The 21,469-nt window shown below is 40.5% G+C and overlaps 1 protein-coding gene and 1 long non-coding RNA gene across 3 annotated transcripts; one reads left to right on the top strand and one right to left on the bottom strand.

The window, feature by feature from the left end:
* Window positions 1-1,778: 1,778 nt before the first annotated feature.
* On the top strand, window positions 1,779-4,656 carry LOC311075776. 2 transcript variants are annotated; one of them, XR_014604580.1, is made up of 7 exons: window positions 1,779-2,096; window positions 2,585-2,646; window positions 2,889-2,962; window positions 3,283-3,329; window positions 3,612-3,761; window positions 3,958-4,072; window positions 4,544-4,656. It is a non-coding gene; the product is annotated as an uncharacterized lncRNA (long non-coding RNA). The 2 variants fall into 2 exon arrangements; XR_014604579.1 differs by lacking the exon at window positions 3,283-3,329.
* Window positions 4,657-15,520: 10,864 nt separating this feature from the next.
* On the bottom strand, window positions 15,521-20,688 carry LOC311075826 (sialoadhesin-like). The gene is made up of 8 exons (XM_084103443.1): window positions 20,667-20,688; window positions 19,046-19,131; window positions 18,191-18,589; window positions 17,701-18,018; window positions 17,275-17,541; window positions 17,035-17,125; window positions 16,443-16,494; window positions 15,521-16,249 (listed from the first exon to the last, which is right to left on the bottom strand). Exons 2-8 carry the CDS (start codon window positions 19,119-19,121, stop codon window positions 16,064-16,066), a joined length of 1,389 nt encoding a protein of 462 aa, XP_083959569.1. The 5' UTR covers window positions 19,122-19,131; window positions 20,667-20,688; the 3' UTR covers window positions 15,521-16,063.
* Window positions 20,689-21,469: the final 781 nt, after the last annotated feature.

Genomic DNA, 21,469 nt, shown 5'->3' with positions numbered 1-21,469 from the left:
CTTTCATATTTCACTTCCAAAATATTCAAACTGTTTAAAGGTGCTGTATGTAGTTTTTAGCGGCCTCTAGCGGTGATGTTTCAGATTGCAACCAATAAGTTTACAAGCGCGTGCTCTTACGCGTGCTCGAATTTATGAGCGAGCACTGTGGGTACCGGCCAGACTGAGACGCGTCACGCAACACACGGGAGAAAGCATCCCACAACATGCTGGAAACTCAGGTAAACTCCCACTGCAACGTTACAATAATAGGCTACTTTTATCAGCTTGACGTTGAACTAATGCTCCATGCTCGTACTATGATAAGTAGGCTATGGAACCCTATCAACCGTGCCGAATTTTGCCACTGCAAACACCACTTCACATTTTCTTCAGGAAATGTACATTCTAGGTTTGTAGATAAGGTTTCTCCATGATTCAAATGCCCTGCCGATGCTGATCCGTGTTTTTTACCCGAAGTTCATCCGATTCACGTCTGGCCTTACGAGCTTCAGCAGAAAAAACTTTTTTTTTTTTTTTTATCAATATGTGGAGTTTGTGTTGGAGTCTGTGTTTTGCTGGGCGCAGGTCGTTTCTTAGTGTTATCAGACATGTCATAAGTTGCATAAGTCATAAGTCCATGTCATAAGTTGCAGTGTCGTCGCTGTTGAGTGCAAAGTCAGTAGGCTAGACGAGTCTAGAGGCTCGGGAGCGCGCATGCAGGTGACGTCAGTCACGTCACTGGCGGTAAATCCGACCCGGGACCTTCAAGAATACTTGCTTTCAGAGGTAATAGCAAAACCCGCAAAGTGAATAATTTTAATGTGAGATTACAACCCTTTCACACACAGGCAATAAAAAAAGGACTCGTTTTGGTAGAAAAGCTACATACAGCACCTTTAAAAATACAACCAATAATATTCAACAGGCAATTTTCGGTCCATTTTATTTCACTTTGCAAATTCGCTTCCACAAATTCAGTGGTTCAAATTCGACAGTAAATTCAACATTGACGTCCAGGAACTGCAGGAAAAGCGGTAGATTGCCGAGCATACTCTCCATCTGCTGTTAGTCAACCTCATCAGCAGGAGGTGCAAAAGCGCTTGTTGTTGACGAAGACATTCATTCATAAAATGAAAATGATTATCTGTGTCAGTATATATGCGGAAAAGATGATAAACACACAAAAGCTGTGTTTATGTTTCATTCAATAACTTCATTGTTACTTTCCCTGTGTAGCCTACATGTCATCAGCTTTCTCTACCATGAACAGGATTATAATCGGTTTCCCTCAATACCTCATACTCAAGGATTCCCCTTCCGTTGGGACAAAACGCTTGTAGCTTAATGGACTAATACAGTGATATGAAAGACCAATCTTGCACCTTATTGGGGATGTAGGATGTAGGCTACTATATAGGCTACAGGCAAGCAGATAGACTCACAATATGAACTTAACGCGCAAAGTTTCATGCTGAGCGTTTCGTGATATACTGGCATAAAATCACCACTTGATCAATTAATACTAACACTTTCTCTTCTATTCTATTCTATTCTATTCTATTTCTCTCTCTCTCTCTCTCTCTCTCTCTCTCTCTCTCTCTATATATATATAGTATGCCTACGTGTATTGCATTAGCTTAAACTGTCATAGCACTTGCATATTGTTGTCCTATTGTTAGTTTAACTGTAAATCGTCTGCTAAATGACTAAATGTAAAATTGGCTTGACATTGGACATTCGCACATTTAGGAACCGTCTCTAAAGTTGCATCCCACACAGCAAAGCAGTCTGTGGCGGACCCGCCCTCAAGCCGCCAGATCCGCCTGACTGTCAGATTCGTTTTCGCTGCGCTAACAGGATCAGCCCCGCCTCCAGGATCGGCCCCGCCTGCGGTTTTAATCGGCGGACCCAGAACGGATCACATACGGATCCGCACTTCGGACGCGCCTTAACATGAGCCCTGCCTCCTGACGCACTGTCACTTCGCGGACTCGCTACAGACGCTGGGCGGACCCGCTGACCAAACGAGCCTAATTTCAACTGTCGCCATCTTCACAGAATCATTCTCCGCACTGTGGAAAAGCTAACCGGCAGGTCGACAAGCACGGAACACGGTAAGAATGGTTAAAATATGCTTTATTTGTACAGTTACTTAGCCTGTAACATTACCGTTCATACCGTTCAACATACCGATGATATTATTTCTGAAATGATTGTGGCAAACCAAGTTAGCAAATTGTCATTAGCGTAGATTTGAGTAAAAATGTATTTGATAATTAATAACTTTGAGTAAAAAGCTATTTGGATGGTATATTCTTTCTCTCTGGGAGGTTAGGTGATTTAATTAACGTTAGCTGTCCGGATTTTTATCACACCCTGAGCGCGTATTGTCTCCCATCCAGTAACGTTAACGTTAAAATGTCAGGCAAGATATTATGTTAGGCCTAACGTTACCTAACTTACTTTTTTCACTGAATTTCTGGTATAACATGTCCATTTTTGTTTACATTTTGACAGTTCCACCTCCCCATGTAATGTTGTTTCAAAAAAATAATTAATATTATATGATACTGTGTGTGTGTGTGTGTGTGTTCTGTTGCAGCTTACAGTTTGTTCAAGTGCCACCAGTCTTATTTTGGAGTTTCATCTTTTCCTGACATCAGAGTAAAGTAAGATTTAATACTGTTCCAACTTGATTTAGCCAGATATTTTGTCAAATACGGACACTGGTCCACACTACAGCATTTAATACTGTACTGGTTTGGTTAGTTTGAGTCCATTTTTGTTTACATCATGACAAATATATTCTCCACCACCTCCCCATGTAATGTTGTTTCAGATAATTATTTCATATCATGTTAAGATACTGTGTGTGTGTGTGTGTGTGTGTGTGTGTTCTGTTGCAGCTTACAGTTCACAGTTCGTTCAAGTGCCACCAGTCTTATTTTGGAGTTTCATCTTTTCCTGACATCAGAGTAAAGTAAGATTTAATACTGTTCCAACTTGATTTAGCCAGATATGTTGTCAAATACTGACACTGGTCCACACTACAGCGTTTAAATTGTCAAGGCTTAAAAATTTGCAAATTATCAACTTGAAGATGCAGCACTGGCCCAATGGGGCAGGTGAAGGTTCCTGCAACTGGCCCAAGTGTCTTTCACGCTGGCCCTGGGCCATCAGGCAGTCCTTATTGTCGAGCCCTGCTGTATAATTATTTTTGAAAACACTCAAAATTTTGGTTATTTTCCACAACTCACTAGTTGAAATGTGTATTTTGTGTTTCTGTTACGTTTCTTTTAGATAAAATGAATAGAAAAACTACCTGTCTCCAGCTCCACCTTAAGACAGTAAGTTCTTCAGCAACTTCACTGTAAGTTGACAGTTCATTGTTGATTTAGTTGAGTTCAATAAGGCCACATTTATACTGCAGGTCTTGATGCCTAATTCCGATTTGTTGACCATATCTGAATTTCTTTTATTTTTTGTACCAGCTTCTTTAATTTAAAAATGACCCATATGCAATTACACCATGCACTTGGTGAAATAACCCAAGGTAGACGTACTGACCTGTTCTTTAAACAGGAAGTTAAATTTATCTGGTGCTGTTTGTTACTTCCTTCTCATTTAAGGATGTTTGGTGCCACAAAATTGGTACAGTGATGGAGTTACCTATTGGCCAAACTACAAAAATGATGAGAGAGTGAACGGGGCAGTGAAAAATTCTGAGGAACCTGGACCTGACTGGAAAAAATATGATGCCAGAGTTATTAAATCATGTGGTATGCTATTTTCTTTTTAAATAATCTAAATGGCTTTTGTAAGCAAATATCAAAGTATTTTGCCAATATGTTATATGGGAAGAAAATCCTTTTAATTACATTCTCATATTGTTCTGTTGTCTATAGTTCTGTTCTTTTTTACTCTATTAATTTGAAGGTTTACTGAAGTTTAACATGTAGGCTATTTATTTTTTAGATGACTACTTTGTGGCACAACAACTCTTGAAGAAAGCTCTAAATTGCAACACATCAGATCTACAGTCTGAAGAGGAAGAGGAGGAGATCCGGCCAAAAAGAAGGCCAAAGCCGATGTTAGTATACGTATATTATCCTTTATATTTTACATTAACTTTTTGGCCTCTATATTTTCTCAAAAACATAATTTAGTGTTATGATATGATGAACCCGACAACCACCACACGTAAAGCCAGCTGAAATAGAGTTAAATGGACAGTATGTTTTCTGGTTTCTCAGAGAAACCATTCTCAACCAATTACATTGATTTACAATTTAAGTTCTTAGGCCAGTGAAAATGTTTATGTAATTACATTTATGCATTTGGCAGACGTTTTTATCCAAAGCAACTTACATTGCATTTTAAGGTACCCATTTACATTCCTATCAGTTCTTGCTTCCCCTGGGAATTGAACCCATGACCTTAGCATTGCAAGCACCAACACTCTACTGTTTGAGCTACAGGAAGGCTTTACATTTATTATTATTATTAATAAGAGTAATTAATAAGATGTTTACTGCTTGTTTTTTTCCACCCTAATTTATAGTCATTTCTTGGGAGACTCTGATGAGAGCGAGGAGGAAGATGCTCATAAAAAGAGAGGCAAACTTTTAACACAACCATCAGCTCCTGTTATTGCACCACCATCTTTTATCCTAAGTAGCGTAAACCCCTTCTGCAAGCAGGGTCTACAGACCTACCTGGCGGGGGGGGGGGGGGGGGGGGGGGGGGGGGGGGGGGGGGAGAGAGATGTGGATCAGACCGTATTGCCTGCTCTGGTGAGCAATACCTCATTAGATACAAGACTCAAATAGAGTTTATTTTGTCAGCTTTTTTATTTTTATGCATGCTTAGTCCTGTGTCAAATTTACTATTTAACTTTTATCATATTTAGTCAACCTTATCCTGTTTTTGTTTAGTTCTTTTTTTAGTCAACTAAACTTATGGGCATTCAAGTTTTATTCAAGGAAAACTTTTTTTTTTTTTTTGTCACGCTGTATAATGGTTAAAATTATAATCACTTAATCATTTTAGTTGAGCTTCTGTTTGTGTTTGTGCCAAATTCTTTAGGTAGTCTATTAAAGTCTGTAGTTTTCTTATGTCTCATTAGAACTACAGAAACGCGACCCGATCTTACATAGCGTGGTTATAGCAGATAAAGTACCGCAAAGCGGAGGCAGAAGTGCCTTTCACCCTGTTACGACTTGACATTATTTTAAGTTAAAAAAAGAATTATGTCTATCCTCTAAAAAACAACAACCTGGTAGCTTCAATGTGATTTCATGACATATAATGAAAATCTGCTTATGTATTACAGGTGCTGTGAGAAAGAGCCATGTCTCCTGTGCCGCCACCGATGGCATCAGATAGGGGAAGCTCAAGGAGCCAGAGCCCCTGTCAGCAAACCTTGACCCAACAGTAGTGAAAAAAAATACTTTATCATTTTAGTAATCATTTTGTAATGTTTTTCACTAAATAAAATGATGTTCTTGGTACAATTCATGGTTGATTTCATTTTTTTCTGTAATGTCTATTCAGTGTATACATGAATAAAACTATTAAAAAAATTAGTAAATATATTTATAGTCTGTAATAACCTATTTTGTTATTGTTAGTTGGCTAAAAATTATTAATGTTTAATGATTTCATGTTTTATTCAAAGGCACATACATTAATAACTATTCAAGCTTTTATAGAGCAGTCCAGTCTATCTAATGTTCGTCCACCATTAGATTTTAAATATATGTGTAGCTATAGTTTTGGCCAGATAATCAAGTGTGGGGAAAAAAGTGGCATTGTAGACGGAATTTAATGAACGGGTCCAAAACGGACCCGGGCCGGGCATATGACCGGGTCCAAAACGGACCCGGAGCGGATATGCGGCTCATTCGCGGATCCAAAGCGAAGCCGGGGCGGATGTACCCATTTATGTACGGATACGCAAAGGGACCGCAGCGGTGTCGGACCGGATCCGCGAGCCTGCATGCAGCACATCGCCACAATATAAAGTTAAGGCAACTAAACAACCAAGAGACATATATGTCAACCTCAAAAATGTAACATTGGATCTGGATCCGCATCGGGGAATAACATTATAATCTCGTTCGCGGTAGAGAAAGATGCATGTAGGCTACACAGGAAAAGTAACCGTGAAGACACTGAATTTAACATAAAACCGCCGTCATAATAATCAAATCAAGTATATTTGTATAGCGCTTTTCACAATACAGATTGTATCAAAGCAGCTTCACAGTATTAAATTAAAATAAAATAATACAACAAGGTTTGTTTCTAGTGGAATTTATTGATTGATAAATAAAATTAAATATCCCCAAAATATCCCCAACTGAGCAAGCCCCAATAATCACAAATACACTTACATTGCTGTAAATGAGTTTTATGAATGAATGGCTTGCTCTAACTGTTGCTGGTCTTCGTCAACAACAAGCGCTTTTGCACCTCCTGCTGGTGAGATCGACTAACAGCAGATGGAGAGCATGCCCGGCAATCTACTGCTTTTTTGAAAATTTGTGGAAGCGAATTTGCAAAGCGAAATAAAATGGACCGAAAATTGCCTGTTGAATATTATTGGTTGTATTTTTAAACAGTTTGAATATTTTGGAAGTGAAATATGAAAGGTGAATATGGATTATTGAATTTTTAATAATGAAAATGTGTTTGAAATGTTTTTAACTGAAATATTCACAGCTTAAATATTCAACCATGTTGAATTTCAGCCCATAAAAATGAGAGCCCTAAAAATACAATGCATTAAAATGCAAGCATGGTTAATGCAATGCCTATTTTTTTTCAAGTAGTGCAATTCAACAGGCTTTTTATTTAAAAAACATTTGACATTATTTTACTTCCATAGAAGCATCTCTCTTCTAACAATTATGCTCTGAATTTAATTACTTCTAAAACAGCACCTTTACCACCTTATTGCTGAGTAATATAATGTAGCAGTACAGGAGCGAAACAAATTCATTTATAAAAGTCGAGAGGCAGCGTTGACAACAATATGCTATAAAAAATATACTTAAAAAACCACAGTTCCCTTTCGAAAGGGAACTCTACACTACGTCAGAATGACGCTATGGGGAACGCCTCAGGCGTGACAGGTGTCTGAAATCAAATATCATCTCACAGCAATCATGCTGACCGGCGACAGCCCGTGAATCATTAACGTGAATGATTAACGTGCAACCTGCAAGTATAAAAGGGCGCTTTGCAAACATGACAACATCCTTTTCGTCTTCAGGGACTGTTTTTGTCTGTAATTAAAACGTCTGCTACAGCAAGAAAATGAAACGCACGTCTAAGGCAAGTCCTAAGAAATTTGTGAAATGTGTTGACCCGTGCCCAAGATATTTGTCGCCGGGTGACACTCACGAGATGTGCGTGTACTGTCTGGGTGAAGAGCACGCACGGGATGCTCTCGAGGGAGCATCCTGTGCAAACTGTGAGTGTTTTCCTATGAGAGTTCAGCATCTGGTCCTCGCGGATCGGGTCCCGCTCGTGCCGAGGCAGAGCGGCGACGCGCTTCATGGGGCTCCCAGATGGAGCTCGCTGACAGTCTCGAGAGGGTTGTTCACCTCTCGGACGAGTCATCGGCTGACGAGAGTGAGCTGCAGGTGGATGACGGAGAAGATTCTCCTACTGATACTGCAGCGAGTGCTCTTCAGGCTGGGCAAGAGATGGCTGAGGAGGATGAATCAGATCCTCAACCTCGTCAGCCATCCTGCCCCATGTACGCTGAGTTGGTGGAAGTTATGGAGCGCGCCACTGACAAACTGCAGTTGCCATGGCGGCGCGCTCAGGGAGAGATCGCTCGCGGCCGGTTGGACGATCGATTTCTCCCTGAACATAGACCACCAGCTCAACGGAGCCTCCCATTCCTTCCAGATCTTCATTCTGAGATCGAGAGGGCATGGGAGAAACCATACTCGGCCCGTATTCATCGACATCAGCGGGGTAATTTCGCTGATGTTGAGGGGATCGGGGAGTATGGTTATGTGTCGATGCCGCCCATTGACGAGACGTTTGCGAACTATCTCGTATCTGGGCGGGCGTCGACACTAAAAGCTCCGACTCTGCCATCCAAGCCTCTTAAAGTCACGGCTCGCTTGAATGGCAGAGCGTACATGGCAGCAGGTCATGCTGGTGCTGCCCTTCACACCATGGCAGTGCTCCAAGCCTACCAAGCTGATCTGCTGCGGGATCTCGACCAGGGGACGGGGCTGTCCCCTGAGGCGGTTGCTGAGCTGCGTCGAACCACAGTTTTGTCTCACCGGGCCTGCTGCCGCGATCGGCCGATCGATGGCAGCGTTGGTGGCCACGGAGAGGCATCTGTGACTTAACATGGCTGATATCGGGGAGAAAGAGAAATCATTTTCTCCTCGATTCACCAGTTTCGCCTTCTAAACTTTTTTGGCACCTCCGTGGATGCGGTGGTTGGGAAGTTTAGAGAGGCGAAGGCACGCTCAGCTGCTTTTGAAACATGTATACCGCTGAGATCCGGGTCCAAGCCCAGGCAGACGGGAGGCCCTGGTCCCTCTCGGTCCGAGGACCGTAGACAGGACCAGAGGTCCAGTGTTGCCTCTCGTGCGCCCCCTCCATGGAGGAGTAGGGCACAGAGAAGGCGAGCCTCCCGCAAGAAGAGGGATCTAAGGGAGGTCATCCAGCGCAAGCGCACACAGCGTGAGTAAGGGTTGATCTCCCTGGAGGGCCTTTTTCTACCAGCCCTCTCTCTCTTCCTGACTCCCCAGGCGTTCTTGCTACATCAGGCCTGGGGCTGGGCCCATGATAGAACTATGTTCTGTTGGCCCGCCTTGGCTTGGTTAGTGTGAGCGCCTCTTTTAGGCATGTAAAAGTGGTGGACCCCAGGTTCGTTGAGACCTTTCTGGTGAAGTCTTCACTCCGCACGCCGCAGGTGAATTTTTTGGTTTTTGAGAATTTGTGTATATAACTAACACTGATTTGTATTTCTCTACAGAAGCCTTGTTCCCTGTATAGACCTAGGGGTCATTCTTAGAGGAATAAAAAGGTAAAGTATGGAGACTTCAGGGCCCTGAAGCCTCCTCAGTTGGTGGCTGGAACGAATTAACGAGAAGCTCAGGATGATTTGGCTTCCGTTCTGAGTATGTGATGGTCTTCCTGTCATAACATTTTTTATGCGTGGTGGGCCACCGCTCATTTCTGTTTAGCCTCAGGGCTGTTAGCCACCCTGGGGTAGAGTTGTTGGTCTTCCTAAAAAAAAAAAAAAAAAGAGAAAAAAAGAGCTTTTTTGCTTTAGGTTTAGACTGACGCTGGTGCTTCAGATAGATCTTATGTCTTACCTATTGGTTTGTGACATTGGTATCCTGAGTACTTCGCTCCCCTGATCTCTGTAAGGTGTCAGTAGGTTGAGTGTTTCACAGCCTCTCAATCAAGTAGGCTGTGGCTCCTTCGAGCCCTCAGGTAGATCTATGCTTATAGGTCGGCCCTAACCCGGGCCGCCTCTGTAGCTGGCCTAGGCTATGTTTGGGATGTTGGAGGCGTTCTGCTAAGTATAGCTGCCGCATTCATTATGTGTTAGGCTTCCTCCCCGAGATTTCAGCCTCCTCCCTTAAATGGGAGTTGTTGGCCAAGGCCCACCCCTTTCACTGCATTCAGGGGTGATAGAGTAATGCAGGGTGGTAGTTGAGGTATGATCCTTCAGGCAGGGTCAGGCTGTCTTTCGCTCTGCGATGTGATAGTTTGCCAGACCCTGCCGAACAGAGCTACTTGTTTTTAGGCCTCTAGAGCTGGCTCCACTCAGCCCATTGAGCTGAACCGCTCGAACGATGGGTGAAAGTTGGTTGGCTTGCAAGCAAGCCCCCGCTCCCCCAGGCTGGGCACAGGACAAATCCCTGTCACCCTTTGGAGCCACTTGCAGGCCCGCTCCCTGTCTAACATTTCAGGGGCATATGGTGTTACTCCCCCGCTAACTCAGGGTAGTTTTGAGTAGTCCATTCTCAGCTCTGTATTATCTACCTCACACCATGATGGCTCCGGTTGAGCAGGGAGTTCTAACTACATTTCATTCCGGTCTTTTGAACTCCGCTCCCTTGAAGCCAGAGCATTGCCATGAGCTGACGCCCATGCATATAGTAGGTAGGCCATTAAATTGGGGCCTCCACTAGGCAGAGTGGCGTATGTGTACTCCCCTGCTATGAGGGTATTGCTTTTTGCTGAGTACACTGCCTTTGGCAATGTGATTAGGTACCAGGATGCTGTAAGCGCTGTAGTAACAGTTTTGCTGCCTTGAAGGCTGCACAGTTAGGTAGTAGGCCCCAGCAGGCCTCCTTGACCGGGTAGCCCCTAAAATAGGGCTCCTAGGCCAGCTCACCTTCGGTGGTTGGCCCTGGTAGTTCGGGCAGAAGGCTCACTGCCGAGTAGTAAGCCTTAACAGGCCTCCTCGGAGGTGGGTCACAACATTGTGGAACATACACTAGGACAAAACTATAGGAAAAGTTTTTTAATAGTATGGTTCCAGCAGTGTTCGTTTAAGTAGCAGAATAGACTCGCTATCAGCTAGTAGGCTCGACCAGGCCTCCCTGTTAGGCGAGTCCCCAGCAGCAGTCACATCCAGCTGATTAGACTGTTTCAGGTAGTAGGCCTCTTCAGGCCTCCCTGAAGATGGGCTCCCACGTTTTTTGTGGTGATCAGGTAGTAGGCTTTACTAGGCCTCCCTGAGGGCTAAATCCCTCATACTGTGGTATTAAGTGGGGTTGAACTATCAGGTAGTAGGTCTCATAAGGCCTCCCTGAAGGCAAAGCCCCATAGACAGTCAACTGGACTGCCAGTCTGGCCCACTGTCAGCTGTGGTTTTCAGGTAGTAGGCCTCTCCAGGCCTCCCTGAAAGTAAGCTCCTTCATGTCATGGTTCTCTGGTAGTAGGCCTCACCAGGCCTCCCTGGAGTTGAGTTCCAACATACCTTGAGTTTCCACTTAATGTGGTTTTCTGGTAACGGGTAGTAGGCCTCTCTAGGCCTCTCTGTAAGTGAACTCCCATGTACTGTGGTTATCAGGTAGTAGGCCTCACTAGGCCTCCCTTAAGTTGAGCTCCCACATTTTGTGGTTGTCATGTAGCAGGCCTCTCCAGGCCTCTCTGTAAGTGAACTCCCATGCACTGTGGTTTTCAGGTAGTAGGCCTCACTAGGCCTCCCTGAAGTTGACCTCCCACATACTGTGGTTATCATGTAGTAGGCCTCTCCAGGCCTCCTTGGAAGGTTAGCTCCCACTTACTGTGTGTTTCCACTTAGCATGGTGTTTCAGGTAGTAGGCCTCGCTAGGCCTCCCTGAAGTTGAGCTCCCACATACTGTGGTTGTCATGTAGTAGGCCTCACCAGGCCTCCTTGAAGGGTTAGCTCCCACTTACTGTGTGTTCCACTGAGCATGGTTTTTCAGGTAGCAGGCCTCTCCAGGCCTCTCTGAAAGTGACCTCCCACGTTTTGTGGTTATCAGATAGTAGGCTTCACCAGGCCTCTCTGAAGGTGAGCTCCCACATACTGTGGTTGTCAGGTAGTAGGCCCCTCCAGGCCTCTCTGGAAGTGAGCTCCCACGTTCTGTGGCTATCAGATAGTAGGCCTCACCAGGCCTCTCTGAAAGTGAGCTCCCACATACTGTGGTTGTCAGGTAGTAAGGCCTCTCCAGGTCTCCCTGAGAGTAGTTTCACAGTGGTGCTGGGTTTTTTGTAAGCTAGTGGCCGCTTACTTTCAGTTTAGCAGACCTTATCAGGCAGCTAGCGAAGGTGAGCTTGCGCCCTGGCTCGACTCAAGTTTTTATTCTCTGCTACGGGTTCCCTCCTGGAACCTCTTTTTCCTGCTACAGCCTGGTTGCCTACCAGGTAGATCTAATGCTCCCCTCACTGAGGGTCAGTATGAGTATGTGGTCTCCTGAGTCTGGTCAGTCGGTCGTAGGCCTCTCTTGAGGCCTCCCAGTTAGATCAGCCCTTAGGCCCTCACAGGCCTCCTCAGTGTTTTGAAACACAAACACTGGGTTGATCCGTGGATTGAGTAGAGAAACTCCCCTCGCTGGCAAGGGTTGTAAAGCACTATGCTGAGTCATACTCTCCAGGATATCCTGTCTCTGAGATCCGGTCCGAGTGGTTCACTGCCTGCTTCACAGTCCCTCGGGTTGGATGCCTTCCTAAAGGCAAGTGTCCAGAGGCTCTGTCTTCGGACAGACAGGAAGTGGCCAGACTGTAGTGTCTTATATAGTGACACCAGGTCAGGCCTGCCTGGTGGCGTTTCAGGCGGCACGTTCCCCTGAATAGTGACTGGCTGGGGTTCCTCAGGTTCCCTAGCCACATTCCCTAGAAGGGACCCCTTCTAAGAAGTTGAAGTTGTGGTCCTTGGCCCTTGAGCAGGCCCAGGTAGACCTTTCACTAAACTATGTTTATGGAGGTTTTCTGTGGTGTCATATAGCTTGGGCTATGACCGTAGGGAGTGCTGTCACTGACAGCTCAGTGTGACCTGGGGGTGAGCGGTTCTAGCGTTCATTTGAATTGCCGGTTCTGACAGTTGTCACTGCCTTTTGGCATGCACTCCCCTTAGCATGGTGGCGTTGGCATATCGTTCCCCATAGCGTCATTCTGACGTAGTGTAGAGTTCCCTTTCGAAAGGGAACGTCTCAGGTTACGACTGTAACCTATGTTCCCTGAGAACAGGGAACGAGACACTACGTCTTCCTGCCATGCCTCGGGGCCTGCCTGCAACAGTCCCTTCAGACGATAGGATGTTGTCATGTTTGCAAAGTGCCCTTTTATACTTGCAGGTTGCACGTTAATCATTCACGTTAATGATTCACGGGCTGTTGCCGGTCAGCATGATTGCTGTGAGATGATATTTGATTTCAGACACCTGTCACGCCTGAGGCGTTCCCCATAGCGTCATTCTGACGTAGTGTCTCGTTCCCTGTTCTCAGGGAACATAGGTTACAGTCGTAACCTGAGACGTTTCCAAAGTTCAGAGGGAATATTATTTAAAGGTGCACTATGTAACTTTTTTTGTTCAAAATTGATCAATACACCACCAATTCTTCTTCCAAAACATGTTTTTGCCTTACCCTGATTCACTATGGTAAGCCCATTATAAGTGTTTATATTTTAGACTGAGCGAGATTATTTTTGCATGAAACTGCGAACATATCCTTCGTACGTGCGTGTCTCTTCATATCCGTAAATAGAGAAAAGTTGCTCTGGCGACTTTGACGCATGTGGGACTGCCATAGGTTAATTATCACAATGAGCGAGAAAGGTTGACATGGAGCACACTAAATCTTGAACCTGCGGGGAATCTCCTGTTTTAACCCCCCCCCCCCCCCCCCCCCCCCCCCCCGCTAAATAGAGATGTTTCTGCTTGCAAAAAGAGGTTGCAACAGATCTCGTAATAAAATGACAATCAAGATTTGCTTGGCTTTTTGGAGATGGTGAGAACTGAGGGATTTGAAATGTTGTAAAAGCAACGCAGAGATGGGGGTTTTATTACTCAGCTGGTGAGTAATAAAAAAAAACAGATAGGTTGCAATATGTTGCTCTCTAACAGAGTTAATTGTAAAGCATTATCTATTGTGAAGGGTCATTTCATTATGATTGTTGTAGCGCTATGCTGGAATTTATTTTCAAGGAAGTAACGTGTCTATTAATGGGTATAGCTACAGTAACGTCTTCAGATAGTCAGCTTGAGACTCTTTCCATCTAATCTGGTTATATTCCGTAAAACTTGTAGTGAATATTTTATGAACAGTATGATAACCATATTCATCCGCACATTTACGCAGAGCTGAAGAACAACCAAAATGATGTTCTTCCGCAAAATGTATGCAGTTTTGTTTTTTAACTTCCAGAAGGCCAAAAGTTCAAGTTCTACTGTTTATTGATGCTTCATATAAGGCAAACTTGCACTGTGCCATGAACAGGTATGATTTAAACTAAAGAATAGAAAGGTTTTCTTGTGCTGAGAGATGTATGTATGGAAATATCATATAATGTGTTAAAATATTAACAGTTCAATATTAACTGTAATATTGTGTCAATAATTGTATCCCTTAGAACTCATCTTTGATCACCAAAATGACATATTTAAACGTTTTTCCTCTGAAAAAAAATTCTTCATACCTTAAAATAGCTTGAATGTAACTCTAAACCCTTGCATCATTTAGTATATTCATATCCAGTTGAGAGAAATATTTACTTTTTTAAAAAAAACAATAACTGTTCCAAAAAAGTATTGTTCTGAGACTTTTTGCACAGAGATGATAACAGTATCGTTTCTAAAAACGTGTACTTTAAAGGAACACTCCACTGTTTTTTCATATTAAACCATGTTATTCCCTTAACTAAGACGAGTTGATACATACCTCTCTCGTCTCAGGGCGCGCGGCGACACTTTGATAGCACTTAGCTTAGCCCAGTTCATTCATTAGGATCCAAACAGAGATGAAGTTAGAAGCGACCAAACACCTCCACGTTTTTCCTATTTAAATACAGTTACACGAGTAGTTACACGACCAAGTATGGTGACACAAAATAAAATGTGGTGCTTTTCTAAGCGGGTAAAAAGGATAACGATAACTATAATGTATGGCGGAATAGCACTTGGGAGCACTTCGACTCGGCGCAGTAAAAAGTCACGTTGGTTCTAATGACAGAAGTGAGAGGGAGAGTGGGAGAGGATTTTTCAGGAGTGACTTTTTACATTGTGTCACCATACTTGGTCGTGTAACTACTCGTGTAACTGTATTTGAATAGGGAAAACGTGGAGGTGTTTGGTCGCTTCTAACTTCATCTCTGTTTGGATCCTAATGAATGAACTGGGCTAAGCTAGCCAGAGTGATTGAGTGCACGCACTGAGACGAGAGAGGTATGTATCAACTCGTCTTAGTTAAGGAAATAACATAGTTTAATATGAAAAAATGGTGGAGTGTTCCTTTAAATCCTGTTTTCAAAAGTTTGCTTTTTCAGAACCCCAAAATGCTTTGTGATAAGATTTGTGTATGAGGTTATTATGATTAAATTCCTATTCATCTCAAGATTTTGAATGGAGGCCTGCAGGGTTTGTGCCAAAATGGTCTGGTATTTGGCACTATCCATAGTTAATTTTATCTGAACTATTTCCTCTTCCCAAGCTTTTTAAATGTTTAGTGGCCTAAAAGTTAAATTTTTAATCATCTGTTCATACAACATTTTACCTCATGGGTTTGACAACATTAGATGGGCTCAGATGTTGTTGTTTTTTTATATTTGATATGTTTGATATTTTTTGTTAGATATTCCTGAAGGTCCTTTAATGTTACTGTAAGTCTCTTGGCAGCGTCCTTGATAAGTTTTCATCTTGTTTTCACATCAGTTTTTGGCAGATTTCCTGTTCTTTGAAATGTCATTGTGAAATTGTGACCCTTCTCCTGATTGATACCTCTTCACAATGAGATCCCGCACATGCTTTGTAAGCTCATTGTGGGCCATGGCTTCAGCAATAAGGCCAAGAAGATTTTACAGAACCCAGAAAGAGATGATTTTATTCAGGGTTAATCAGCATCATTAAATTATGATTTTTTAGTAAGAGTTTGAATGTATTCAATGTTTTTTCCTTAACCCTCGTTCGGACCCCAATTGAATTCCCCAAAACACAGCATAAATGTATAGATGTAAACATTAAAAAAAATTACATATCATTTGTATTAAATTAAAAAATATATATTTTTCATACAGTAGCTTTTGTAAAGTGGAAATGAGAACCGTATGAGGGTTAAACATTTTTCTTAAGAGCTTCCTGGGAAAAATAAAATAAAATAATATTCAGCTATTTTATCAGGGGAGTGTAAACCTTTTATACCCACTGTATATAGGTCAACTCACACTGCACTGACAGACAGCGTACATCGCGGACAATCGCCAGATTACAGTACATCACTTCTCAAGACATTCTACGACTCACAAACACTGATTGAATGATTGAAAACAAGCGGCGAACAGTAACAGATTTCAACAGGGAAACTGCGTCTGTCGGTGAAGTGTGAATTGGCTTTAAGTGAACCTACAAACCCTAAGATACTCTGTACTCTATTTCTGTGTATTCATCATGCTTGAAGAGTGTCTCTGTGATGCAGTAGTTCTGCTGCTCTGAGATGTCAGTCTTTTCATAGTAGATGATCAGTGTTTCATCATCAGAAATGTCATTGGTCGTGATGTCACTGGCAGTGTTGACATAATCCACGTCTGTGATTTTAACCTGTGCACAATGAAAACAGATTACAGTCATGTTTTATGTGCAAAATACTTTCACATAATTAGATGGAAAAAATGAATAAACAAATTTTTAATAAATTAATGGTCATAAATGAATCAATAAGAAATGTCTAGAAAACTGAACTATTATGAACCAGATTTCTACACAAAACTATACAAAAATAAACTAAACTTACCTGACCAGAACGATTCTTTTCATTGGCACTGGGTTCATTGAAAATCTTTCTCCTAATAAAGAAGGAAGGTCGAAATGTTTTCGAAATGTTTATTTTTGCAGTGGCAAAAATTATATTCAAACGGATCAAGTGCAAATTGGCAATGACAACAGAAATATGTTGCAAAACAATGTGGGATTCTTAATACGTGTAAAAAAGGATCACCTCTCGTTTCTGAAGAGCAGAAAAAAACATGTTATGAAAAATACCATTATGTTTGATGGTTATAAATAATATCTTCACATTTGCGTCAATATTGACATTGAATATTATACACTTGACAATAAACAAAATAATTTCAATTTTCTATGTCCTGGAAGATGAGAAGAAATTAAGAATAATGTAGTATTAATATATTGCATGTGCATGACTGAAGCGCTTTCTAATAGTTTGTTTGATCAATATATGAAGTCAAACACAATTGAATCAGTTTTTAACTGACTGATGCTTAAACACAAGAAAAATGCAGAGTACATCTTAAAACCAGATGTTTAGAAAAAAAATAACAGGAATACAACTACTGTTTAATTCAGAATGAAAGTGAATATTTTACCTTGCACAAAACCCAAGAGCAGAGAGCGTGAAAACTGCCACAATTCCTCCCACACAACCAGCAATCAGATGCATAAAGTGTCCATCTTGTCCTATAGGATGTGAAACACTTGTAATTCCACCAGAATGTTTATTTAAATATAATTTAAATGTATATTTATAATGTATATTTAAATATAATCTTCATTGCCTTAAATCTGTAAATGACCTTGTTCTTTACATGTAGACTGTGTAAACTCACCTTCAACTGTGAGCTGGATCTCTGATTTGGATCCCTGTTTTCCAAGTTTATTCTGTGCAGTGCAGGAATACCATCCTGCATTATTTTGAGTTCCAGTGAAGGTAATCTTCCTTCCCTGAGCTATTGGAGTCTCCTGTCCACGTTTGTACCAGGTGTAGATCATTTCTCTTGATGGACTGGCTTTGCTTTTGCAGGTCAAAGTCACATTAGTGTTAACAGAGACTGAAGCAGATGGATTGACGGTGATGTGAGTTTCTTTTGGAGAAACTTTGACAGAAACACAAGCACATAAATAGGAAAAGCAGTAAAACACCTGTGCATTAGATATTTTAGGAATCTAAACACCAAATTCTGTTTAAGCAGCACTTTGTGCATTTAAGCACGCACAGGGCTATGTTAAAGGAAGTAAGCAGTCTAATCTCTTACACAGGACTTGTAGCATCACGGTGGTCTCCACAGTTGAGTCTTTAGATGTTTTTCTTGGATATGTAGCAGTGCAGGAGATGTTCTTTCTGTGATCCATGTATGAAGCTTTGAAGGTCATGTTTGAAAACACTGACTGGGTTTTACCAGGTTTCTCCTGTAACTGTGTTATAATGTGGGCAGATTCAGGGCTGTTGGACCAGGATATTGTAGGAGGTTGTTTGGGGCAGGGGGCTTCAGCAGAGCATCTCAGACTGACTGTTGTGTTCTCCATCACGTAGTGTTGATTAGTGGGTTTAAGTTCAGGAGGTTGTGGTGAATCTACAGAAATAAATGATTGTAGCTCATCATTAAGAATCTGTTAGTGATGTAAGTTCATTATATAAATGATATTTACATTTAAATGTATTTATTTATTAAATTTAACAAGTGACCTACAAGTGAAGGAAAGCATAAGAACCTGTATGTTAAAGACAATAGAGATGACGTTTACCTTTGACAGTGATCCTCACAGTCTTTCTTGAATCATCTGTATCAGTGTTAAACGTTGCTCTGAACACATCTGGCTCCATTTCCAGTCTGAAGTAGTAAAGATCTGAATGATTCATCATGATGTTATAGAAGACAGTTGTGCAGTTCCTCTCACTGAGATTTCCAGTCATCTGTATGTCACTAAATCCTCTTATGATGTTTTTGCTGCTATTAAAAGCTATACAACTGTCGTCATCAGCAAAATGTGATTTATTTTTTAGCCAGATCCCATTAATAGATTTTGCCTTGCTACGTTTGTCCTCAAAATTGGAGATGTTGAATGTACAAGGAATCTGCACACAAGAGCCTGTCAGAGCTGTTACTATCTCAGGCATCACTGCAGAGTAGATATCATAATCAGCTGAAACATAAAAACACATTAGTGCATTATAATTTAAACCTTAGACAGGTAAAGGTCTTAAAGGGACAGCTTACCCAAAAATGAAAATTCTCACCCTTTTAGTTACAAATCCTCATGTTCTTCCAAACCTGCATGATTATTTTTCTTAAAATAAAGATTTTAAAGATTTTTTTTTCCATAATTCTCTTGTATACAACAAAATAGTACAGTACACTGACATAGGAAAGTCGAGCTCCAAAAAGGACAACACAGCACCATAAAAGTAATTATGACATATGACTTGTGCCCTGTATTTAAAGTCTTCTTATATGCTTTAAGGTTATTTGCTCGATACATTTTCTTGTTCTCTGCCAATCACATGCCTGCATTTTATCTCTTGTGTATCATATCAGTTGTGGTTCTGCTGAATGTGACTGTTTAAAATAAAAAATAAATTTGAGTGTAATATGGACCAACCTGAGTGAGTGTGTAGAAACACAGAGCTGATGATGATGATGATGATGATGAAGGACATGTTCTGGAACACAGACATCACTGGAGCTCTGACACAAACAGGAAATAACCTAAATATACTTGTGTGCCAAAAAAAAACAAAATTTTTTTTTTTTCTCTGTCCACAACTGTAATCAATGAATTGTACCTTCAGCTTGAGTGTTATTACTGTGTTTAACTAAAGAGATTTAAAGAAAGTTAACAGTCACTGCAGACTCTCCCATGGTTAATATCTTAATAACGTTCAGTTATAAGTCACTTGTAGTTATTAGTGATGAACTAATCATTTACAAAACATGAATAAACGTTCATAAATGATTAATAAGTGATATGCTAAAATGTTTTGATTGTTTATTAATTCGTTTATCAGTCATTTATAAATTATTAGTTAATGATGAACTAATCATTTACAAAATGACTACGTTCATAAATTATTTATAAGTGGTATTTTATCGATTTACAAATGTGTTGTAAGTCATCTTAAAAGATTTTAAATGATTAAGTAAATCAAACAGATCATTAGTAGATGGTTATTAAATCATTAGTTGATACATTATTAATCACTTATAAATGTCAACATTGTTCTAGTATCATTATCTCAGTAAACAATAGTTAATCATTAACAAATGATAAACGAACCATTAGTAATTGATTAGTATATAATTTATTGATGTATCGTGAAGTTGTAAGCTGGTCTGTGTTCAAAAGCACAAACATGCAGGAATGCTAAAGCAGTATTTTGAAGAAGAGTCATTTATTTGTTTTGAAGTGGATAAACATTTATAAATGACGCGAATTATGTTAAATCCTTTCACTCATCAGCACACACTTGTGTTCTGTGTGGAGTGTGTGGATCTAGTGATAATGTGAACCTCAGAACCGGCTTTACCTTCAACTGATGCTCACAGCATGTGCACAGTCAACCAGTCAACATGTACACTGCAGTACACACTACAAAGTGTTCAACACCTGTTATAGATGATGTGTGAACGTATTAATAAATCATTTACAAAGCTTTCTGCCTAATCTAGTGTAAATTATTCATCACTTGTAAATGTGTTACAGATCATTTGTAGATCTTTCTGATCTGTTTCAAATGATCTGTATATCTATACAAGTCATTTACAGCACTTTCTGCATCCCCTAATCTAAAGTGTAAACTATTCATCACATGGAAACGTGTTATAGTCATGTTTTGTAAATTATTAGTTCATAATTAACTAATTATTTATAAATTACTTATAACTGAATTAAACGTTCATAAAATGTTACCACTTATTAATCAATTATGAATCTATATTCATGTTTTATAAATTATTAGTTCATAATTAACTAATTATTTATAAATTACTTATAACTGAATTAACAAAACATTCATAAAATATTAGCATATCACTTATTAATCAGTTATGAATGTAGATTCATGTTTTGTAATTGATTAGTTAATCATTAACTAATAACTTATCAGTGACATAACTGAAAGTGTTACCCTATATCAAATAAATAAGTGTTGTCATGAACTCAATGTTTACAACATGTTTCTTATGATTTATACTTTTAAAAATTCACAAGAGACAAGCCTTACCTCAGAGCAGTGCAGTCAAAGAAAAGCAGAAGTTCATGAAAATCTCTTCCTTTATACAAGATCTCTTAAACACTCAGTGACGTGACGTACTCTTGACGATCTCCCAGCAGCACTACAGGACGAGATATTACCAATCAGCCTTTGTTCATTCTGTGCTTACATTTTTGTCATTCGTTCAAAGAGGATGGAAACCATAACACAAAAATATGCAGATAAACTCAAATACAGTAATAATGTTTATAGAGTCATATCAAACAAGGAAAGGCAATGCATGAATGTTTTTTTATTGTATTGATAAATGTTCACATTTGCACACTCATTCATTGCTTATTGTGTACTCTTGTGTACTAATTTGCTAACTTTTTTTCAATGCTCATCAATAAAACGAACTATAACTATACTAACTAACTAACCGACAAACCTATTGAATGCAGGGGAGCTTCTGTGCTCAATGTGACTGGTGCAAAAGACTGCAACACTTAAACACACAAATTCACACATAATTTTAGACTGAATGCTGGCTCATGAGACATGGATGTTGTGTAAAACTAATAATAATAAAAAAAAACTGAAACGCAAAGTTTCTAAAGGTGTCTCACTCTGCTAGTTGGTTTAAATAGTTTTAGTGATGTGATGTCCTATACCTCTGACCACCCCCTGTAATACAGGAAGACACACAGAGCCTTTAAAGGGGTGGTTGATTATGATTTCACTTTTCTAACTTTAGTTAGTTTGTAATGTTGCTGTTTGAGCATAAAGAACATCTGCGAAGTTACAATGCTCAAAGTTCAAAACAAAGGAAG

Source organism: Abramis brama (genome assembly GCF_963993115.1).
Source record: "Abramis brama genome assembly, chromosome: 24".
NCBI lineage: Eukaryota > Metazoa > Chordata > Actinopteri > Cypriniformes > Leuciscidae > Abramis > Abramis brama.
The sequence above is the reverse complement of the archived record's forward strand: the minus strand, read 5'-3'. Positions and strand labels throughout refer to the sequence as shown.